At 34.3% G+C, this 18,833-nt stretch overlaps 1 protein-coding gene across 12 annotated transcripts in view; it reads left to right on the plus strand.

Annotated features, from left to right (window-relative positions):
- The window catches only part of PUM2 (pumilio RNA binding family member 2), a 92,271-nt gene that overhangs the window by 49,893 nt on the left and 23,545 nt on the right, over positions 1-18,833 (plus strand). For 9 of the 12 annotated variants that reach the window (XM_033837969.2, XM_033837970.2, XM_019943212.3 and 6 more), the window contains 3 exons: positions 8,515-8,658; positions 8,775-9,065; positions 13,171-13,407. In XM_033837969.2, coding sequence (XP_033693860.1) covers positions 8,515-8,658; positions 8,775-9,065; positions 13,171-13,407 — 672 coding nt within the window. The remainder of the gene's footprint in view (positions 1-8,514; positions 8,659-8,774; positions 9,066-13,170; positions 13,408-18,833) is intronic. The other 3 variants (XM_033837973.2, XM_019943215.3, XM_019943216.3) reach the window with 1 other exon arrangement.

Below are 18,833 nucleotides of genomic sequence, written 5' to 3' on the forward strand. Positions count from 1 at the left end.
TACCCCAGCTGTATACTTGCTTCATGGAAGCTGCTCTCCCAGAGCTGCTGTAGATTAGAGACCCTGGCAAAAGCAGCCCTTAGTGAAATGGACTGTGAAGCAGAAGTTGTAGGCATGTGGAGAGACATGGAACAGGGCTAAAAGAACTGAGCTGGGAGTTTATGAAAGCCACTGCTAAGACCATTCTGGGTTCCTCTTGGGTTTTAGCTATAAATAGAAAAGGGAGAAGAGTCATGGAGTACAACAGTCCTGTCTTACTAGATTCTAAATAGGATTTTGATTTAAGAGAATGCTTCTGACCTGTGTTTATTTGCTTCTCCCTTTAACTTATTGCTTATTGTTTTAGACTTTTGGTGCTGGGCCTATTACCCATTTCTTATAAATGCCTTTGCTCCTCTTCCTCATATTCACCTCATGTTCTTATTTACTAAAAACGTCAAGGTATTTTGCTATTAATTTTATCAGCTTTGGTCTTCTCAAAATTTATTTTTATGTTCACTTCTTTCCATTCTATAAGAAAGCTCTTTATTGCTTTTTTTGTTTTGTTTTGTTCATCAGTGAACTCTATCTTGGTACTCCTAAAAGAAAACCACTTTTTACACGATATTTGTCTAAAAACCATTGACTGTCTTTGGAGTGATGAGAAAATTAAAAGCAATTAAATTTAGGGAAAAAAACCAAATTATTTTACCTAACCTTCTAAGCCACAACATTTAGTCCCTTTACAACTGTAAAATGTAAAAATCATTTTCACAAAAAGGGCTTTACTAGAAATAATATTTGTGTGCCTAAGTGACTTGTTGACTGTTCATATGATTCCCTCGCTGTAAAACTTTTCTCTAATACCTTCTATACTTTATTCTGCCCAGGACTATGATGAAATAATTCTCCCTTATTCAAATAGTTACATAGATATAAAGTTTTATGTGTTATATCTTTATATGGTTTAAAGATATAAAGCTAATACAAAAGCTTGCTTAGAAAATTGTTTATTTCTTCAAATCTCATGCAGTCCTTAGCTTTTCCACCTTCTGTCCTTCACTTCTCATCCATCAAATCCCTGTTCCTTGTACTGTATTGATTATAGACTTTCAATCCTTCTGCTTGATTATATATGCCATCATTGTTTTTTAGTCTTGTATTTTCAGTCTTTCTCCCTCTGCCACCTCCTTTTCCATAACCACGATGCTAGTCTGCCTCTTCATCCTAAAAAGCTTTATCTCTCTTGTGCTCCCCTCTTATACTACCTTTCAGAATTTACATTCTACCCCACACTTCTTTTAAGCCCCGCCTCCACGATTCCTTTTCATACGTAGCTCTAATGTAACTCAGTGCAAAAGTATGACTTCCTCTCCTCCATCCTTACTTTTCTCAATTCTTTGTTGTATTACACAACTTTGTTGTATGTCCAACTTTCTGCAGCTCCTCTCTACTACATTTGTGTGATATTTTACTCTCCTGGCTCTCCCATCTTGCTCATTGCTTTTTGTCAGTCTCCCTTTCCTCTGTATATCACTTAAATGTAAAAGACTTTCTGGCTTTAGTGACTAGATGCTTTGGAGTCAGATCTGCCATATTGCTCTGCCAATTAATTGTGTGACCTTGGCCATGTTACTTTCCTCTTTGAACCTTAGTTTCAATATTGGAAAAACAGAGATACTTTATATTTTTTCTGTGGAAGAGTCTTAACTACTTTCATCTTTTCACCTGTCTTTCCTATACCAGTAAACCAGTGAGTTTACGTCTGCATCTTGGATTCTTTTCTGAACACTTAACACATTTCTACATTTGTACAAGATGTTACCGCGTATATGTTCCTGCCACTCCTTAAACTGAAAATGTCCAAAAATGAACTCACCTCTCCCAAATTTGCTTATCTTATTGTTTACCCTATTTCACTATTAACCCCGCTATCCCCTTGAGCTAGAAATTTTTGGCTTCATTCTCAGAGTCATCTTTAACTCTTGGTTTTCTTTTGTGCTCCACATTCAGTGACTTGCCAGTTGTTGTTTATTCTCTCATGTTCACTTCTTTTCATCTCTGCTATTCTTGTTCAGCTTCTCCTATATCCTCCCACTAACTCTGTCTGCCTCCAATCTCTTCTGTTTATTTCATCTTTTTATTCTCCCCTCAGTTACCTTTCAAAAATACAGGTTAGTTCATACTATTCTGCTTCTTAACATTTTCATTAATATAGCTCCAAACTATTGATACCTTTTAACCTAATCAGTACTGTCCTGGTCCTATGCTTTAACACACTAGACCACATACTGTTCCACAAATATCCTTTTATGCCTTTAGCCCTAGCTAATACTTTTAGTTTAGAATACACTTTTATAAATTTTAAGCAAAATTGGGATATATACTTTTACATTTTCCTTTTTAAAGCCTTGCTTTATACTTTGTGATTAACTTTCCTTCTCATCGTTTAATATGATCCTTTCCATGAAGCCTTCCCAAATCTTTCCCACTGCTTGTTCATTAATACTTATTCCTCCTGGGACTTCCCTGGCAGTCCAGTGGTTAAGACACAGTGCTCCCAGCGCAGGGGGTGTGGGTTCGATCCCTGGTCAGGGAACTAAGATCCCACAGGCCGCGTGGCGCAGCCAAAAAAAAGAAAAATAATAGTAATCATTCTTTTTGCCATTCTTGTGGCACATAACTTGCTCCTTTCTTTACTACTTTTGTCTTCCTTGCGTTTCATTTAGCTATTTGTGGTTTGTTTTCTTAATTATTTTACCATGTTTGGAGGTATAAAGTGTGTTAAAATTAAAGTGGAAGAGTTATGTATTTCTCCCTAAGGAAAGTCATTTGATCAATGTCATGTCTGAAAATAAGTGGCATCTTAGAATTAAGAATATAGTACATTATTTTCGCTACAAATTGTATAATTCTTGAGTGTGGGGACCATGTCTTTTTTAATCTCTTGTGTCTTTTAGATAAGTAACAAAAAGATAATACAATAGAAATTAGAAACTTTTGAACTGAATGATTATGAAAATGCTACATATTTAGACTTGTGGCCTACACTTAAAAACAAAACATAGAAGAGGGGTATATAGGCTTTTTTTTTTTAATTGAAGTATAGTTGATTTACAGTGTTGTTAGTTTCATGTGTACAACAGAGTGATTCAGTTATATTTATATATATATATTATTTTTCAGGTTCTTTTTCCTTATAGGTTATTATAAAATATCGAGTATAGTTCCCTGTGCTATACAGTAGGTCCTTGTTGGTTATCTATTTTATATATAGTAGTGTGTATATGTTACTCCGAAACTTCTCTAATTTCTGCCCCCTCTTCCTTTTTAGTAACCATAAGTTTGTTTTCTATGTCCGTGGGTCTATTTCTGTTTTGTGCATAAGTTCATTTGTATCGTTTTTTTTTTTTTAGATTCCACATATAAGCAATATCATATGATAGTTGTCTTTCTCTGTGTGGCTTACTTCACTTAGTATGATAATCTCTAGGTCCATCCATGTTGCTGCAAATGGCAGGAGTATATAGGCTTCAATGCATACATTAGAAAATAAGTTTCTATCTGGGAACCATAAAAGGAAGAGAATAAACCCAAAGAATTGTAGAAGGAAGCCAAATAATAAAGATAGAAACTGATGTGGATGAAATAGATGACAAACATATAGTTAAAAGAGTAGTTATATATAGTTATATATATATATAGTTATCCCAAAATTTACGTCTTTGAAAAGACTAATAAAATTGATAAACCTCTGAGAGGTTCATCAAAAAAAAAGGTAAAGAGAGAAGACATAATAACCAATATCAGAAAAATAAAATAATCATAAGAGGGTATTCGGAACCAATCTCATGTTAAGAAATTGGAAATTGTAGACAAAGTGGACAAATAACTAGAACAATGTAACCAAACACACTCAAGGATACATAGAAAATCTAAAGTTCATTACCATTAAATCAATTGAGTAATCAAAAATATTCCAAGAAAATTCCAGACCAGCACAACTTCAGTGGTGAATGATATCAGGCGTTCAAGGAAGAAATAATTCCAACGATTCCAATTTTTAAAATTCCAGAGAACAGAAAAAGAGGGTGTTCTTCCCATGCCATTTTATGGTACTAGCATTATCTTGATATTAAAACCCGTCAAACAGTGCAGAAAAGGAAAATTGTAGGCTCATCAGACTTATGGACATGGATTTAGAAATCCTCAAATATTAGCAAACCAGATGTAGCAATGTAAAGCAGGATAATGTATCATGAACAAGTTGGTTTTATCCCAAGAATGCAAGATGAGCATTAGCAAATCACAGTGTAATTCGCCACATTAAAAGATAATAATCATAAGAACTTCTCAAAAGATGCAGGAAAAGCATAATAAATTTATATATTGACTTTAAAAAAAAAAACCTCTTTAACAGTTATGAACCAGAAGATAACGTCTTTAATATGCTGGGGAGTCGGGAGGGAATTAAACACCCTACCCCACTTCCCAAGGATGATAGACTTTGCTATTTATAGGAAATACTTGGAAGCGTTCCATCTAAGACTGGGAATAAGACAAGGATTTCTGCTAACGATACTTCTCTTCAACATTATATTAAAGAGCCTAGCCAGTATATAACATGAGAGAAATTCTAGTAAAATGAAAAAGTTCTGTAAATAGAAAAACACAACTGTCATTTGCAGAAAATATGATTGTATTAACTGAATCTGCAGATAAAGTATTAGAATTAATGTGTTTTTGTTAAGGTTTTTGGATATAAAAATCAGGTTAAAAATCTTTCTGTTAGGGCTTCCCTGGTGGCGCAGAGGTTGAGAGTCCGCCTGCCGATGCAGGGGACACGGGTTCGTGCCCCGGTCTGGGAGGATCCCACATGCCGCGGAGCGGCTGGGCCCGTGAGCCGTGGCCGCTGAGCCTGTGCGTCCGGAGCCTGTGCTCCGCGACGGGAGAGGCCACGACAGTGAGAGGCCCGCGTACCGCAAAAAAAAAAAAAAAAAAAAAAATCTTTCTGTTAACCAACAGCCTTTTCTTTTTCTTTTTTTTTTTTTCCTGACATGCTGCGCTGCTTGCGGGGTCTTAGCTCTCCAACCAGGGATTGAACCCAGGCCCACGGCAGTAAAAGCGCTGAGTCCTAACCAGTGGACTGCAAGGGAACTCCCAACACCATAATGTTTTGAAATGAAAAATTTGAAGGTTATTATTTACAGTAGTCAGAAGTACCTAGGAATAAGTCTAACAAAAAATGTGCCCAGTTTCTATGGGAAGCAGCTTTGTTTAGACATTAAAGGAGACCTAAATAAACAAACCATTGGGCAACTCAATATTTTAAACATGCCAGTTCTCCCCATATTAACCTGTAGTTTCAGTGCATTTCCAATCAAAAATCCCAGTGGGTTCTTTTGGTGGTTCTTTTTGACAGCTGATACTAAAATTTAATGAAAATGCAAAGAGTCAAGATTAGCCAAAACATTCTTAAAGAACAAAAGTAAGTAGAAGGACTTGCTCTGTTCTAACTTACAGAGTAAGATTTACTCTAAAGCTGCAGTTGAATTACTACATGGACAAACAGACCAGTGGAACAAAGTAGAGACCCCAAAAGTGAGATTCCCAAAAGAAATGGCCACCTAATTAATAGCAAAGAAAGCAGCAAAAAGCAGTAGGGAGGAATGAATGACTTGTTTTATAAATAAGATGAAATAAAGAAAATTGATGATTTGGGCAACAAATTGAACCGCTGCCTTATCCTGTGTTCAGTACTCAGCTCCATTTGGATTTTAGACCTAAGTGTGGAAAAGTGGAATTTTAAAGCTATTAGAAGATAATATAGGGAAATTTTTTTATGAAAATAAAGGAAATAATAAATTTGAACCCATTACTTCAAAAGTCACCATAAAGAGAATCACAGGTCAGGCTAAGAATGGAAGAAGATATTTGCAATACATTAAAACAGTGAAACACCTGAATTCAGCATACATAAAGAATTATAAATCAATAAGAAAAGGCAGACCAATAGGAAAATGGGTGAAAGAGACTTGAACAGCTGTTTCCCCAGAGGAAATCCCAGTGCCTAATTAGCATATGAAAAGATGCTCAGCCTCCTTATGGGGAGAGAAAATCAAAACCACAACAGAACGCTTCTGCCTGTCTTTCAGATTGGCCAGTTTTTAAAAGTCTGACATTATCAAGTATTACTGAAGTCATGGAGCAATGGGAACTCTAATACCAAGGTGGTAAGCATGTAAATTTGCACAACCACTTTGAAGGCAGCTTGGCATTATTTGCCAAAGTTTGAAAATACACATGCCCTTTGGCCCAGGGTGTCAACTACTAGATATATACCTTAGATTAGAGAAATACGTATACATAACACACCAGCATACATATACAAAAATGTTTATGGCAGTCCTGTCGGCAGTGGCCCCAAACTGGCAACCGTGTAAGTGTAGAACGGATAAATTCATTGTGGTGTTTGTCCAATGAGGTGCTACACAATAATGAAGATGGAAACTAGAAGATCTCTGTATAACCACATGGATGAATCGTACCTAAAATTTTTTAAATAATTCAAACCAAATGATTGTTTAGAGAGAAGCATTTATGGGAAGTAGAATGTGTAACTCTAAGGGAAAGAGAAGACTGGTAGAGCAGGGACTTTCGAGAGGTGGGATGCTGGGCAATTTTCTGTTTCTTGGCTTGGATGGTAGTTATACTTTTTTGTGTTGTAGTCATTATGATGTACTGTTTTTTGTACTTTTTATGTGTTTTATTTCACAATAAGAATAAAAATTTTTAAACACCTAAATATCATGCTCTGCTAATCAAGTACATTTTCTGGTTAAGAAAAAAATTACTCTCAGCCCCCTTTGTGTAGCTCGCCTCTGGTCCTTTTTTTACAGCAAAACTCCTCAAAAGCATTTCTGTACTTGTTTATTGTTCTTCCATTCTTTACTGAATTCACTACAGTTTGGCTTTTATCCTTACCAGAATGACTTCCATGTTGCTAAATTCATTGGTCAGGTTCTCAACTCTTAATGGCTTTTAGTAGCATTTGACATTGTTGATCACTCAGTGTTTGTTCAAATTCTTTTTTCTTTGGCCTCCAAGAGACCAAATTGTTTGAATTTTCTTTCTTTACTGGCTATTTCCTCTTAGTCTCTTCCCTTGTTCCTGCTCTCTGCAACCTCTTAATGTAAAGTACCCTCAGGCCATAAGCCCTGCCCTTTTATTTTCTTGGTGATTTTGTCCTTTTTTAGCTTATACCATCCTTATGTTGACCACTCCCATATTTATAATTCCAGCCTGAACCGCTCTCCTGAACTCTAGACTTGCATATCCTATGTGACAGTTACAGTTGGATATCTAATAATCTTCTCAAATTCATCATGTTCACTCCATGAGGAGAGGGCTTGAAAGCTTTACATTCCCTCCTAGGTTTTGCCCGATGCTTCTCTTCATTTGGCTGGACCTCCTAATTCATATCCATTGTATTAGTAAAATGGTAATTGCGAAGCAGAATTACTGTATTTAATTAAAACAGCCTTTTCATGTGAAAGTTTTGGTCTTAGTGGGAAAAGTAGTGTTTAAATTTAAAAGTATCCAAGGCTGCCAGTGCAGTTTTGCAAGTGGTCCTCAGACTTTTGAGCCTGAGTCTCTGTTACTGTATAAGACAGCCTTTCTCAGCCTGCGTTCTGGGAGACAATAGCCCTATTGCCTTGAAGTATCCACGGTATATATATATATAGTTAACTTCTCTCCCATGCATCTTGAGTTGTACTTACTATGCACCATCCTTGAGAGAATTGGCAAAATAGTCAGTTTTCTGTTCGAAATAGTCATTTTCTATTCTGTGGTTCAGATGAGGCGTCCCTACTGAGAAGGTCTATGAAGAGATAAACTTCACTCACCTGTCGTTCTGAATAATGCAAATTGTCACCTGCCTTGTGGTCATGGCTGTAATAAAACTAATGCCTATGTGATTTTCATTCAGATTGCAGCTTGAGAACCTTTACAAATTGACTGTTAAACCTTATGATTTTGAGTTATCTGTTTATATCATGATTTAATTTTTAAAGGGCTGCTTACAAATGAAAATCTAAGGGAATGCTGGTAATGAGGCACTTGGTTTAGAAATTTACTAAAATTGCATAATAAATCGTACAGCATTCTCCCTCACTTCCCCGTAGTCTTTCTATCCATTCTCCTCTCGGGACAACTGACTAAATGGTAATAACTTTCAAGCATCAGCCCTTGATTACCTATGGTTTCAATATCAAGGAATATATCTCATCATTTTGTTGTCCATAAGTGAGAGGCATCTCTGTTAAAATTTAGGAAAAAAATTTACTTGTGCTTTAGTATATTTTCATATATTTAGTAATACCTTCTCAGCTGTGTTTGCTTTTATATGGTGACTAACGTTTTTATATTAACAGTATAAATAGCTGTGTTGATAAAAACACAAATACGGGGGAAAATAAATACATGTTTTCTATAATGTTTTCATTGGTAAACATTTATTTTGATATTATCTAGGCTATCAAGTACTAACTCCAACTGCCTATTATGATCAGACTGGTGCCTTAGTGGTTGGCCCTGGAGCAAGAACTGGCCTCGGAGCTCCAGTTCGATTAATGGCTCCAACACCTGTTTTAATTAGTTCAGCAGCAGCACAAGCTGGTAAGTGTAACTGACATTTTCAGGGATAATATTTTTCTGGTGTTGTTTGAGATGTTTCAAAAATAGAAAATGGTTTTCTGGGTAGTTTTAAGAAGTGTCTGAAATTTAATTTACAGCAGCAGCAGCAGCAGCTGGAGGAACTGCAAATAGTCTCACAGGCAGCACAAATGGTCTCTTCCGGCCACTTGGCACTCAGCCACCACCGCAGCAGCAGCAGCCGCAGCAGCCAAGCACTAATCTGCAGTCGAATTCATTTTATGGGAGCACTTCTTTGACTAATAGCTCCCAGAGCAGTTCTTTATTTTCTCACGGACCTGGCCAACCTGGAAGTACATCTCTTGGCTTTGGAAGCAGTAGCTCTTTGGGTGCTGCTATAGGCTCAGCGCTCAGTGGATTTGGCTCATCAGGTAAGTTTCTTTTTAAGATGAGTGTACTCTGCTAAGTGGACATGAGGTATATGTATTTGTTTTTAATATTAATATAAACAGTAATAGCTTGTGGTATAGAAAGGACAGGAATAAGATACTGGTTTATTGGTTTAGTTTTGTAGCTGAAAAACCACCTCCTGTAACATTTAGGAATGCTTAACTCATTTCAAGCAGTCCATGCTTTACTCAAATATAATACATTTTCCCCTGGCTTTAAGAACTATATTACTGTAATTTTTGTTTTAGTAAGGTTTGTTTGGGATAATATGTATTATGCTAATTACTAGCTCTTCCCTTTGCTCTATAATATTAATGTTCGAGGAAGTAAATATTTTTGCCATCTTAAGTTTCTGGTGTTTTAAAATAATTTTTGTGTGCTCATCAGATGATTTATTCTTATTAAATGCTAACGGTTGTTAATGATCTCTATTTGGTATAATATATAAAAATAAAATATGATGTAATGTTCTAAACAGAAACCCCTAAGATAAATATGCCTATCTTTATATTAAACAACTTAGCCTTTATCACTAGAAGTTCATTTAAAAGGACTTTTTTTCCCATATCCTAGTTTTATATATAATCCTTAAGAAATCCAAATTTTAAATAGCTTCACAAAATAAATAATTTACCCACACAAACTGATTTTGTAACTGAGGAAGAGCTGAAATCAGAAGAGGCCTGCACTGACACCCTGTTGACACACATTGTATTATCAGTCTCTGGTGTTTCCAGAGTATTCAGGAAACAGAGGAAAAACAGCTTACTCTCATTCTCTTGGTACAATTGACAGCCTTTTCTTTATGAGGGGCAGGGCCATTTATTCACACCTCAAGAGGTTTTTTATTCCTCTCATGTCCTTGAGTCTTAAAATCTGGTTCTCATCTGTTTTCCCACCACATTAAATTATATTCTTTTCTGGTGTGAAAAATGGCAAAACTAACACATGCCAGTCATTACTAACTGTGCTTGCCAATTTTCTAAGACAGTATCTTCTGAACTTCTTGAACATTCATATTTATAAATATGATGGTCTAGAACAACTATAAACTTTTAGGTGCAGAATGCTTTTTTGTTACAATGAAATACAAAAGGCAAATATATTTGCCTAATACAAAATTACCTAAAGAAATGGGCATGGGAACTTCTGAGGAAAAGTCTAGTGAACATAAAGACTGTTTAGTCTTAATTTTCCTGTTTGATTTTTTTTCATTCCTTTTGGAGCTTAGTCTTTTTATCTCTCGCCCAAGTGCCCCCATAGACTCATTTTTTTGTTTCTAACACAATTGACAAGTATTTTCCCCAGATAATCCTAGATTGCTGGAGAAAATCAAAAGAACATATAACTTTATAAAAAAAAATTTTGTGTGGAAATAACTAGTTTCTATAGATTGTAGACCCTAAATAATCCAGGAAAAATAGAGAAAAGACTTGATAAATCTCGGTCTGGTATAGATTTGTAGGAACTCCAAATTCCCATTTGTCTCTTAGTTGTTAAGAGCCTTCCCCCTGCATTCAGGAACTGATGAGCCATCAACATTTTGTTCTCTACACATGTCCCCTGCAGATGCCTCTTTCCCAAAAACTAATCATCTTCGTTCCTCCCTTATTTATGAGCATTGCTTACTCCATTCTGATTTCCAGTTTGGGGTACCTCTGTTTTACCTTGCTTCAGAGGACATTAACAGTTGCCACCCCTAAATACCAATAAATAACCTGTCATCTCCCTCCTCTTGGACATTTTATGAGCGTTCATTCAAGTGCTGCACTTAGGTACTCTTCGAAGTCTACCCATTGCCTTTTTACATTATGGCAATTCCATACCTATATGAAAGCTAAAATGTAATGTGTTTATGTGCTCATGTACACACACAGTAACATATACACATTCTTTTACCCATATGATGAAATTTTTAATACTTAGTAGTGTTAAATACCCCAGTTTATAACTCAGCTCACCAGGAAGCTTAGCCATTGTAATAAAGTAATTAAATCACCATTTCTGTGACCCATTAGAATGTTCTTTTACAACTGAAAGTTTGTAATTTAACATTTTGTCCACAGTTGATAAATGATTAGTGACTCCACTGTCTAGCCGCTTAGATATTTTAGGTATACTTTGTTTTATATTTTGTAGTCATACTGTTGCAGATAATTTAGGCATATAGTAAAATTTAAGGAGCCAGTTTGTTAGGTTTAAGGTAAAGCTATTTCTGAATTACTTTTAAATGTTCGGCTTGGCTTTTCCTTTTTAGAGGAAAATAATATCGCATGTGTCAAAACTATGGTTTCTTTGATTATTTGCCAGGGGAATAATAGTGCTGCTGCTCTCATTAGAGAGCTGTTGTCTTTTTCCTTGTCATATAAATTGTTTTCTGAAATAAATAGGAATTTTAAATGTAGCCATGTTTTAGAAAAATCACTTTGACAGTGTCCTTTTAAATTAGCATAGTTAATATAGCCATTGACAATTTTGCCAAAACCATTCTTACAATAGTGTTTATTTTTTGCTATTAAAAATACATATAGTTACTAGTATTTCCCTGTAATATATCTTAAAAAGTGAGAATTTCAATAAAACATGATCAGTCTTCCAGAAACTGCACTCACTGGTTTAAAAGATTGAATACTGTTTATATAATATTTTGCTTAATACAGTAGTGTGAGCCTGGTGTTTTTCCTTTATAGAATTTTAAATTTGGTAAAACCAATGTAATTAAGTTTCCTATCTGTATTAATAAGCTTAACTTGGTCTACCATCATGTGCTCTGCTTAATTTTTCTCTTTAATCTGTACCCTTATGATCTATTTATAATTGACTTGCTATTAGAAAACCACAACCTAATAGAAACTTTAAAATTCTCTTGAAAAGAATTACCATATTGGTCCGAATATAGAGCTTGTCCTTAAAAAACTTGATAGGTTAAGAAATGTATTATGAAATTATTTTGGATATAAAGGCTTCAGTTTAAAAAGGCTTAGAAACAGTAAAAAACATACTTGAAAATACGGGCTCTAAGTGAGACTTATGAATTGGGAGTTTTGGACAACCCTTTTAAACACTTAGTAAAGAATTTGATTATCCAAATATATGTTGATTAACAGCCAGATCTTGTTGCTTTTCTGAGCATGCATAGCTACATGGTAATGTGAACCTACCATTTTTTTATGATTTTATGAAGTACAAAAGAAAAAAACTAGAAGGTTAATAGTTGAATTGGGGATTAAGTGAAAAACAAAAAAAAATTGGTATGTAGAACAATAAGGGATGTGATATAATTGTATACCATATAAGAAAAGAAAGGCTGATCAGTCTTTACTTGAGTAAGGGGCTCATGAGGCCAGAAATAGAATCTTAGGAATGGAAGATCCTGAGGGGTAAGTGAACACATGTCTTTGGTTGATAACAGTAATGAGAGCTATCAGTTTTCTAAGAGAAAGTTTGATTTTTCCATATGTATTTTGTAATTTAGTTGCTGAAGGATAGGGAGAATGTGTAGTGTGAAAAGTACTGAGGAGTTAGCTGCCATCTATACTTCACAGCTGACTAATATTCGGGCCAATATGGACTTTAAAGGACTATGGTTTGAACACAAGCTGGAAGCCAAATCAAATGTGAATGGTGAGGGAAATGTATTAATATTCTGTTTATCAGTATAATCTTTTCTTGGCATTGGGTTGAAGTCTAAGAACTTGGTTCCAGAGATTAGGATACTACCAAAATTTAACCTTATTGGAATTTAATCTCTAGCATATCCTAAAGCAGACAACTTACAATTTCAGGGTTTATAAATCATACCAGGGTATTAAAGCACAGTAATCATATGTGTCAATGGTAAATATGTGTGAAATAATGAACATATGAGTGACTGCTCTTAAATATTTGGTTATTTTCTTGGGGTGCATTTATACCCTTTTATGATTAATAAGTTAGTATGTATAGTTATCACAGTAATTATCTTCTCTATAATGTTTCTAAAAATAATTATTGTGATCACTTCTGTTATTTCCCAGCAAGAGTTGGGGATAGGTTTTATTCAGTTAACACTGTATGTAATTAGGGTTTTTTTTATTTCTTCTTCAGTTGGCAGTTCTGCAAGTAGTAGTGCCACAAGGAGAGAGTCTCTATCTACTAGCTCTGACTTGTACAAAAGATCTAGTAGCAGCCTAGCACCCATAGGGCAACCATTTTACAATAGTCTGGGATTTTCCTCCTCTCCAAGTCCAATAGGCATGCCTCTGCCAAGCCAAACTCCAGGACATTCACTTACGCCACCGCCATCACTTTCATCACATGGATCCTCATCCAGTTTGCATTTAGGTAAAAAAAAAAAAACCAAAACCCTTTTTATTTGTATGTATACATGTGAGTGTGTTTGTGTGTGTGTTTTATAATATGTGTAAAATATTTAATGTTGGATAAAACATGCCAAATTGCTTTTGCTTATAGATACTAGCCTTTTGAAAAAGTTCTACTTTTGTGAAAATTCAAAGTGAGGGTCTAATGTACAGTAAGGTAAAGACCCGTATTGTATCTTATGTTCCTTTTATGAAATACAGTGGTGTGTTTTTTTTCTCGTCTGTGCTTTTGATTTGTGTGTGTTTTAGATCATCTGAAAAGTCAATTATTTATACATGATAGTGAAAGAAATTTCACGATCAAATGTTTGTGCACACCATATAAAATGGATAAGTAATAAGAACCTGCTGTATAAAAAAGTAAAATAAAATTCAAAAAAAAAGTTTGTGCACACCAAAAGCAATCATTAGTCACAAAGTTATTGAATTTAAATAATTTAGTTTAGTATGATGGTTTTTGCTTTGGCCTTTGAATGCCTGGCCATTTTACCACAGGGTTATATCAGGGTATATGAATTGAGTATGTTTGTGAGTTAGAGAATCTTATTATGTATGGGTTTGGTCCATGTAGTTCTCTTACTTTTGAACACATTGTTTAAGAAAAAAAACGTTCTAGGCTTGCTGTACCCTTGAAATCGGAACATTTAGAACTTTGGTTTATATCTGTATATTAAAATTGCCCCCACCCCAAGATTATTTGAATTGGTGGTTACCTTTTTCCCACTCCAGGAATTATTTAGCCATGTAGTTAACAGTATATTTTGAAGGGTTTTTGGATATCAGAGGCTGTGTATGAATCCGTCCCTGTCTCTTCAAAGAAAGTATTTTATTAAAATTAGATTTTGGATTTTTGTAATTCTAGTCATTTCAGCTAAAACTGAGAGATTCTATTGCTGATTCTTGTGTGCTTAGGAAGATTTAAATCAGCTTGTGATTTAAAAAGTAATGTTGCTTTTGTAAGCAGATATATTATAAATTAGTGATTATGTTTGACCCCGCCATCCCTATCATAAGGCTATAGTTATTTTTTCCTAAAGCTCAGTAATATAGTGAGTGTCCATGTAACAAAGGAATATTTTACAGTGATGATCATTTAGATTTATGTTATTACAAAGTGGGCTAGATTTCTTTTCTAAAGACTGGTCCTCCACCCCAAATTCTGGGCCTTTGCTCTTTTTGGGGATATTGACTGTATACAACCAATTAATTTATTTGAGTGGGGTCCTAAGATCTGCTTTGCAGCACTGTTTGTGTAAACTTATCAGTTTTTAGCCTACCACTTTCCTTCATTTATCTTTTCTTAGTCATAGGAGCTACTCAATTCCTGATTTTTATTATTTCTATTCAGACCCATTCCTACAACTCCCATATAAAACATGCCTTTGAGACTTTGAAATTGACACCAAAATTTGGAACAAAGCAAACCTAAAAATAGCCTTTCGTAATAGTTTTGTGTTTTATTTGTTAAGATTATATTTGTCGCGTCCTGTCATTTTTTCATAGATAAGTTTCCGATCAGATTTCTGTCAACTGTTACTGCCTACGTTGTGCTTTAGTGCCTGTGTAAATGGCATTAATTATTCTACATAGCTTGTTTAGAAATTGGTTTATAAATGACGTTTTAGATGTCTCTAATTAAATAGCAATCTAGATTTTTTTTTTTGACTATAAAGAACCCAGGCATATAGATGCTTCTAGAAGGAATTCTAGTCAGTTATGAGAAGTAATCATCGTGTGGGCCAGCAGTTCTACATTGTAGCCTGATACTTTTGTACCCATGGTTTAAGCTAAACTCCTTAGTTTAGCTTCACCTTGAAATCTAGTATTTCTAAATCTAGTATTTATTTAATCTAGTATTTAAACACACCTCTGATTGAAATTGTCTGTAGATTATTTTCTTTTGTGATTCCCCAGTTTCTTTTAGCTTTAGTCATATTATGACTAGCAACCTGTTTGTTAACAAGGAATAGACCCTGCCAAGTTGAAAATAATTAAGTAGATTTCATAAATTTGCTCTTTGTGTATGTAGTGTTCATGGAAATAATCTATCTTTCGTTTTCATGTCATTGAATCACGATGCAAGACTTACATGCTCTCTGGTCTAAAAAATATATTTTTTAAATTGTATATCCCCGAAGTGGATTTCTTCATGAATCAAGTTATCAAGGCTGCTGATTGATAAAATACCTATGAAAATGAATTTGCATAGCCATTTAAAAAATAATCTTACTCTGCTCACATGTTAAGAATATAATATCATAAAATAGGGATAAATTCTCAGTTTCATTAGAATTGGTTGTAATTAATTAGTTCCAGCTGATTTTCTTATGAGATTTTTAAGACATATAGCCATTGTAGTTATTGGTAGGCCTGGATATCGATATTCTTAAAATATTGGATGAAACAGGTAACTTTTTTTTTTTTTTAAACCACCTATGCCTTTGCTCATGCTAGTTACTTGATTCACAGAAGAAGTGAATAGCAACATTGTGTGCTTCTGGCTTTCCAACAAAGATGTTTCATTTTTTAAAAAATAGTTGTCATTTGATCAACATAAGTATTTTTAGCAGGATGACCAGTAGTCACTTTGTGATTGAAGAACAAGTATTTCAACTGATGAATTTTGTTTGTTCATTTTTTTATAACCTAAAATATTTTTGTTAAGATTTGCAACCTTGTTGCTTTTTAAATATATTGAAGTCAGAAACATGAGAAGTAATTTTATCTTCCATATTCTAGTGTGAAATTTCTAAGAGATAGAGATTCCTTTTTTAAAAACAATTATAGCCACAAAATCATTATCATACCTTTTAAAATTTATAAATTCTCATTACTCTAATTTCCCTAATTGACTTAAATGTCTTTTTACAGTTGTTGTGTTTCCATCAGGGTCCAAATAAGGTCCGTCATTTGTTTGATGTCTTTTAATATGGAACCATTTCCCCATCCTCTTTTTTTTTTTCCTTCACACTTATTTGTTGAAGAAACTTTGTTCTGTTGAATATCCCACATTCTGGACCTCGATGGTTTCTTCTCCATGGTGGTATTTAACATGTTCCTCTATTCTCTGAATTTCCTATAAAGTGGAATTTAGGGGTTTGATCTGGTTGTTTGTTTGCTTTGCTGTTTGGTTCTGTATTTCTGCTGCACCGTATCAGGAGACACGTCTGGTTATTTCCTTTGTGAGGTTGTCTGCCAGATCCACCTAATGGCTTAGCAGCCTTTGATCATCACCTAAGTATTTCTTCAGAGGTTGCAAAATGGTGATGCTCTGTCATTCCTTTTACATTTTTTAGCTGGAATTTTTCTATGGAAAAGAACTTTCATCAATTGTGAGGTTACCCTAAAATATATAGTTCATATAGGAGTCAGGATAATGCTTGATTTCTTTTCCTTTATTTTCTGACCTTGGGAAATGAGAATTGAGAATGAGAATGAGTTGATGCCCTAGCAACTTCTAAAGGTGACTTGCAGGGTTTTTTTGTTTTTGTTTTTAAATCATCATTGTTCCCTGTAGTGTAAATTGATGGATTTTAGGATAGTTATGTTTCAGTCCATTGCAGACTGGGAGATAACACTTTTTATACCTTTTCTTGATGCTAAAATATTACTATCTTTGGCCATTTGGAGTCCCTTCAGATTGGTTCCCACATTGACTACAACTTGTTAAAAGCAGCACTTAAAATACTGATCAGAGAAACAAGTGGAAAAGAACAAGGAAGGAGAACAACTTTAAGATTAGTGGTTTTTATCTTGAAATGCAAAGAACTATGTCAAATTCTGGGCTTCAAGTTCAGCCTTGAATATTAAGTGAATTATTTTCTCATGTTATACTGATGTATAGAGTTGGGGGGAAAAATCTTCTACCTGTAGTTGTTTTTTTAACTCTTTATGATAGAAGTCAGTCTCTTATTTTGAGATACGTTACTCCCAGTAGAAGAAGATTAAATATTTCAAGTATTATTTAATTCATCTACCTGGAGCTAGCTAACTAGTTCTTTCCTTCCTTGTTTCCTTTCTTTTTCTTCTTTGAGTAAACGTTTAAAATATGTTAGTGATTTCTTATTTACTCTAATCTTTATGCTCATAATAGATTGATATGGAACTTCTTGGGTATAAAGTAGCATTTTGTGTTTTTATTTGACTTAGGGTTTGACAAACTAATGGCTTCTTCCCTTGTACCTCTTCATTTTTGAACTGGCTTGTTTTTTCTTAAGAAAAGGGTGATAAAAAGTCTAATTCCAGCTTTGAATTCAGTGAAATTAGTTAATTCAAAGGTGGCTGTCAGTTTTGAAGATTCCTTAATGTCATATATTCAGTAGTCACATAGTGCTTTAACTTGCATTAGATTAAAAAACTTTATAACCTATCTTCTCTCCTAATCACAGAAAATTTTATATGAAACATAGACATGGTACTATTAACTGTTAGAGTCATTTTCCCTGTTCAGTAGTAGTTAATCTGTTGAAATTGCTGACCTTTGGCAGATTTGGTCATCCGCTTCTCTTAGAATGAGATGTTTGAGAATTAAAACAAATATGGCCTAATTGGTTGTAAGGCTATGTGCGGTTTTTCTGAGTTTCATATATGGTCTTAAAGCAGAAAACAATATAAATTATTTTGAAGTTTTCATTGAAAGTATTATTATCCTTTAAGTAGCAAGTTCCCTGTAACTGAATAGCATTTGATAGTTTTGTAAAGCACTTTCATATTCATTATTTCATTTCATCCTAATTGTTAACATAAACTGGCTGAGTGATCTGCCCATTAAAGATGAGACAGTTATAGGTCATATGAGCCCAAGAGACTTGCCCAAACCAGTAAATGGCAGAACTGAAGCTAGAACACTGTTCTGACTCCTGATACTATCTTTTCTTTTTCTGTTCTGCTATTCTATAATGAATTGAACAATTTTACAAAATATATCAATAACAATATTCTACTCAGCCTCTCAAATTTAACCTCACAATGGTGTAGGTTATGTGTTTTTAAAATGTGTATATAAGATTACTAGACTTCTAGACCCCTTTCTCAGTTATTCTTGAGATTTATAGAAAAGCTCTTATCTACTGTATGAAATAAGAATATGTGTTACTCATAAGGCAGGCCACTCAGGGACTGAATATATGTTGGACAACAGGACTGAATAGATAGGACAACATACTCAGCTCTCAACAGAATATTATTTACAGGTTCTCGTGGTGTAAATGAAATCACTGCTTCAACCCATTGGTGCATCGAAAAGTCATTTATTTGTTGAAAAGTATGAAATATGTTGTGGAAAAGTTCTAAAATTATTGTGTGGAAGAATTTATTATTTTATGTTTCATTTCTGTGTACAAATTCATTAGTCTTAGTTCTGGTTTGGGGTCACAATGATTAATTTTT

Source organism: Tursiops truncatus, chromosome 14 (genome assembly GCF_011762595.2).
Source record: "Tursiops truncatus isolate mTurTru1 chromosome 14, mTurTru1.mat.Y, whole genome shotgun sequence".
NCBI classification, from domain to species: domain Eukaryota; kingdom Metazoa; phylum Chordata; class Mammalia; order Artiodactyla; family Delphinidae; genus Tursiops; species Tursiops truncatus.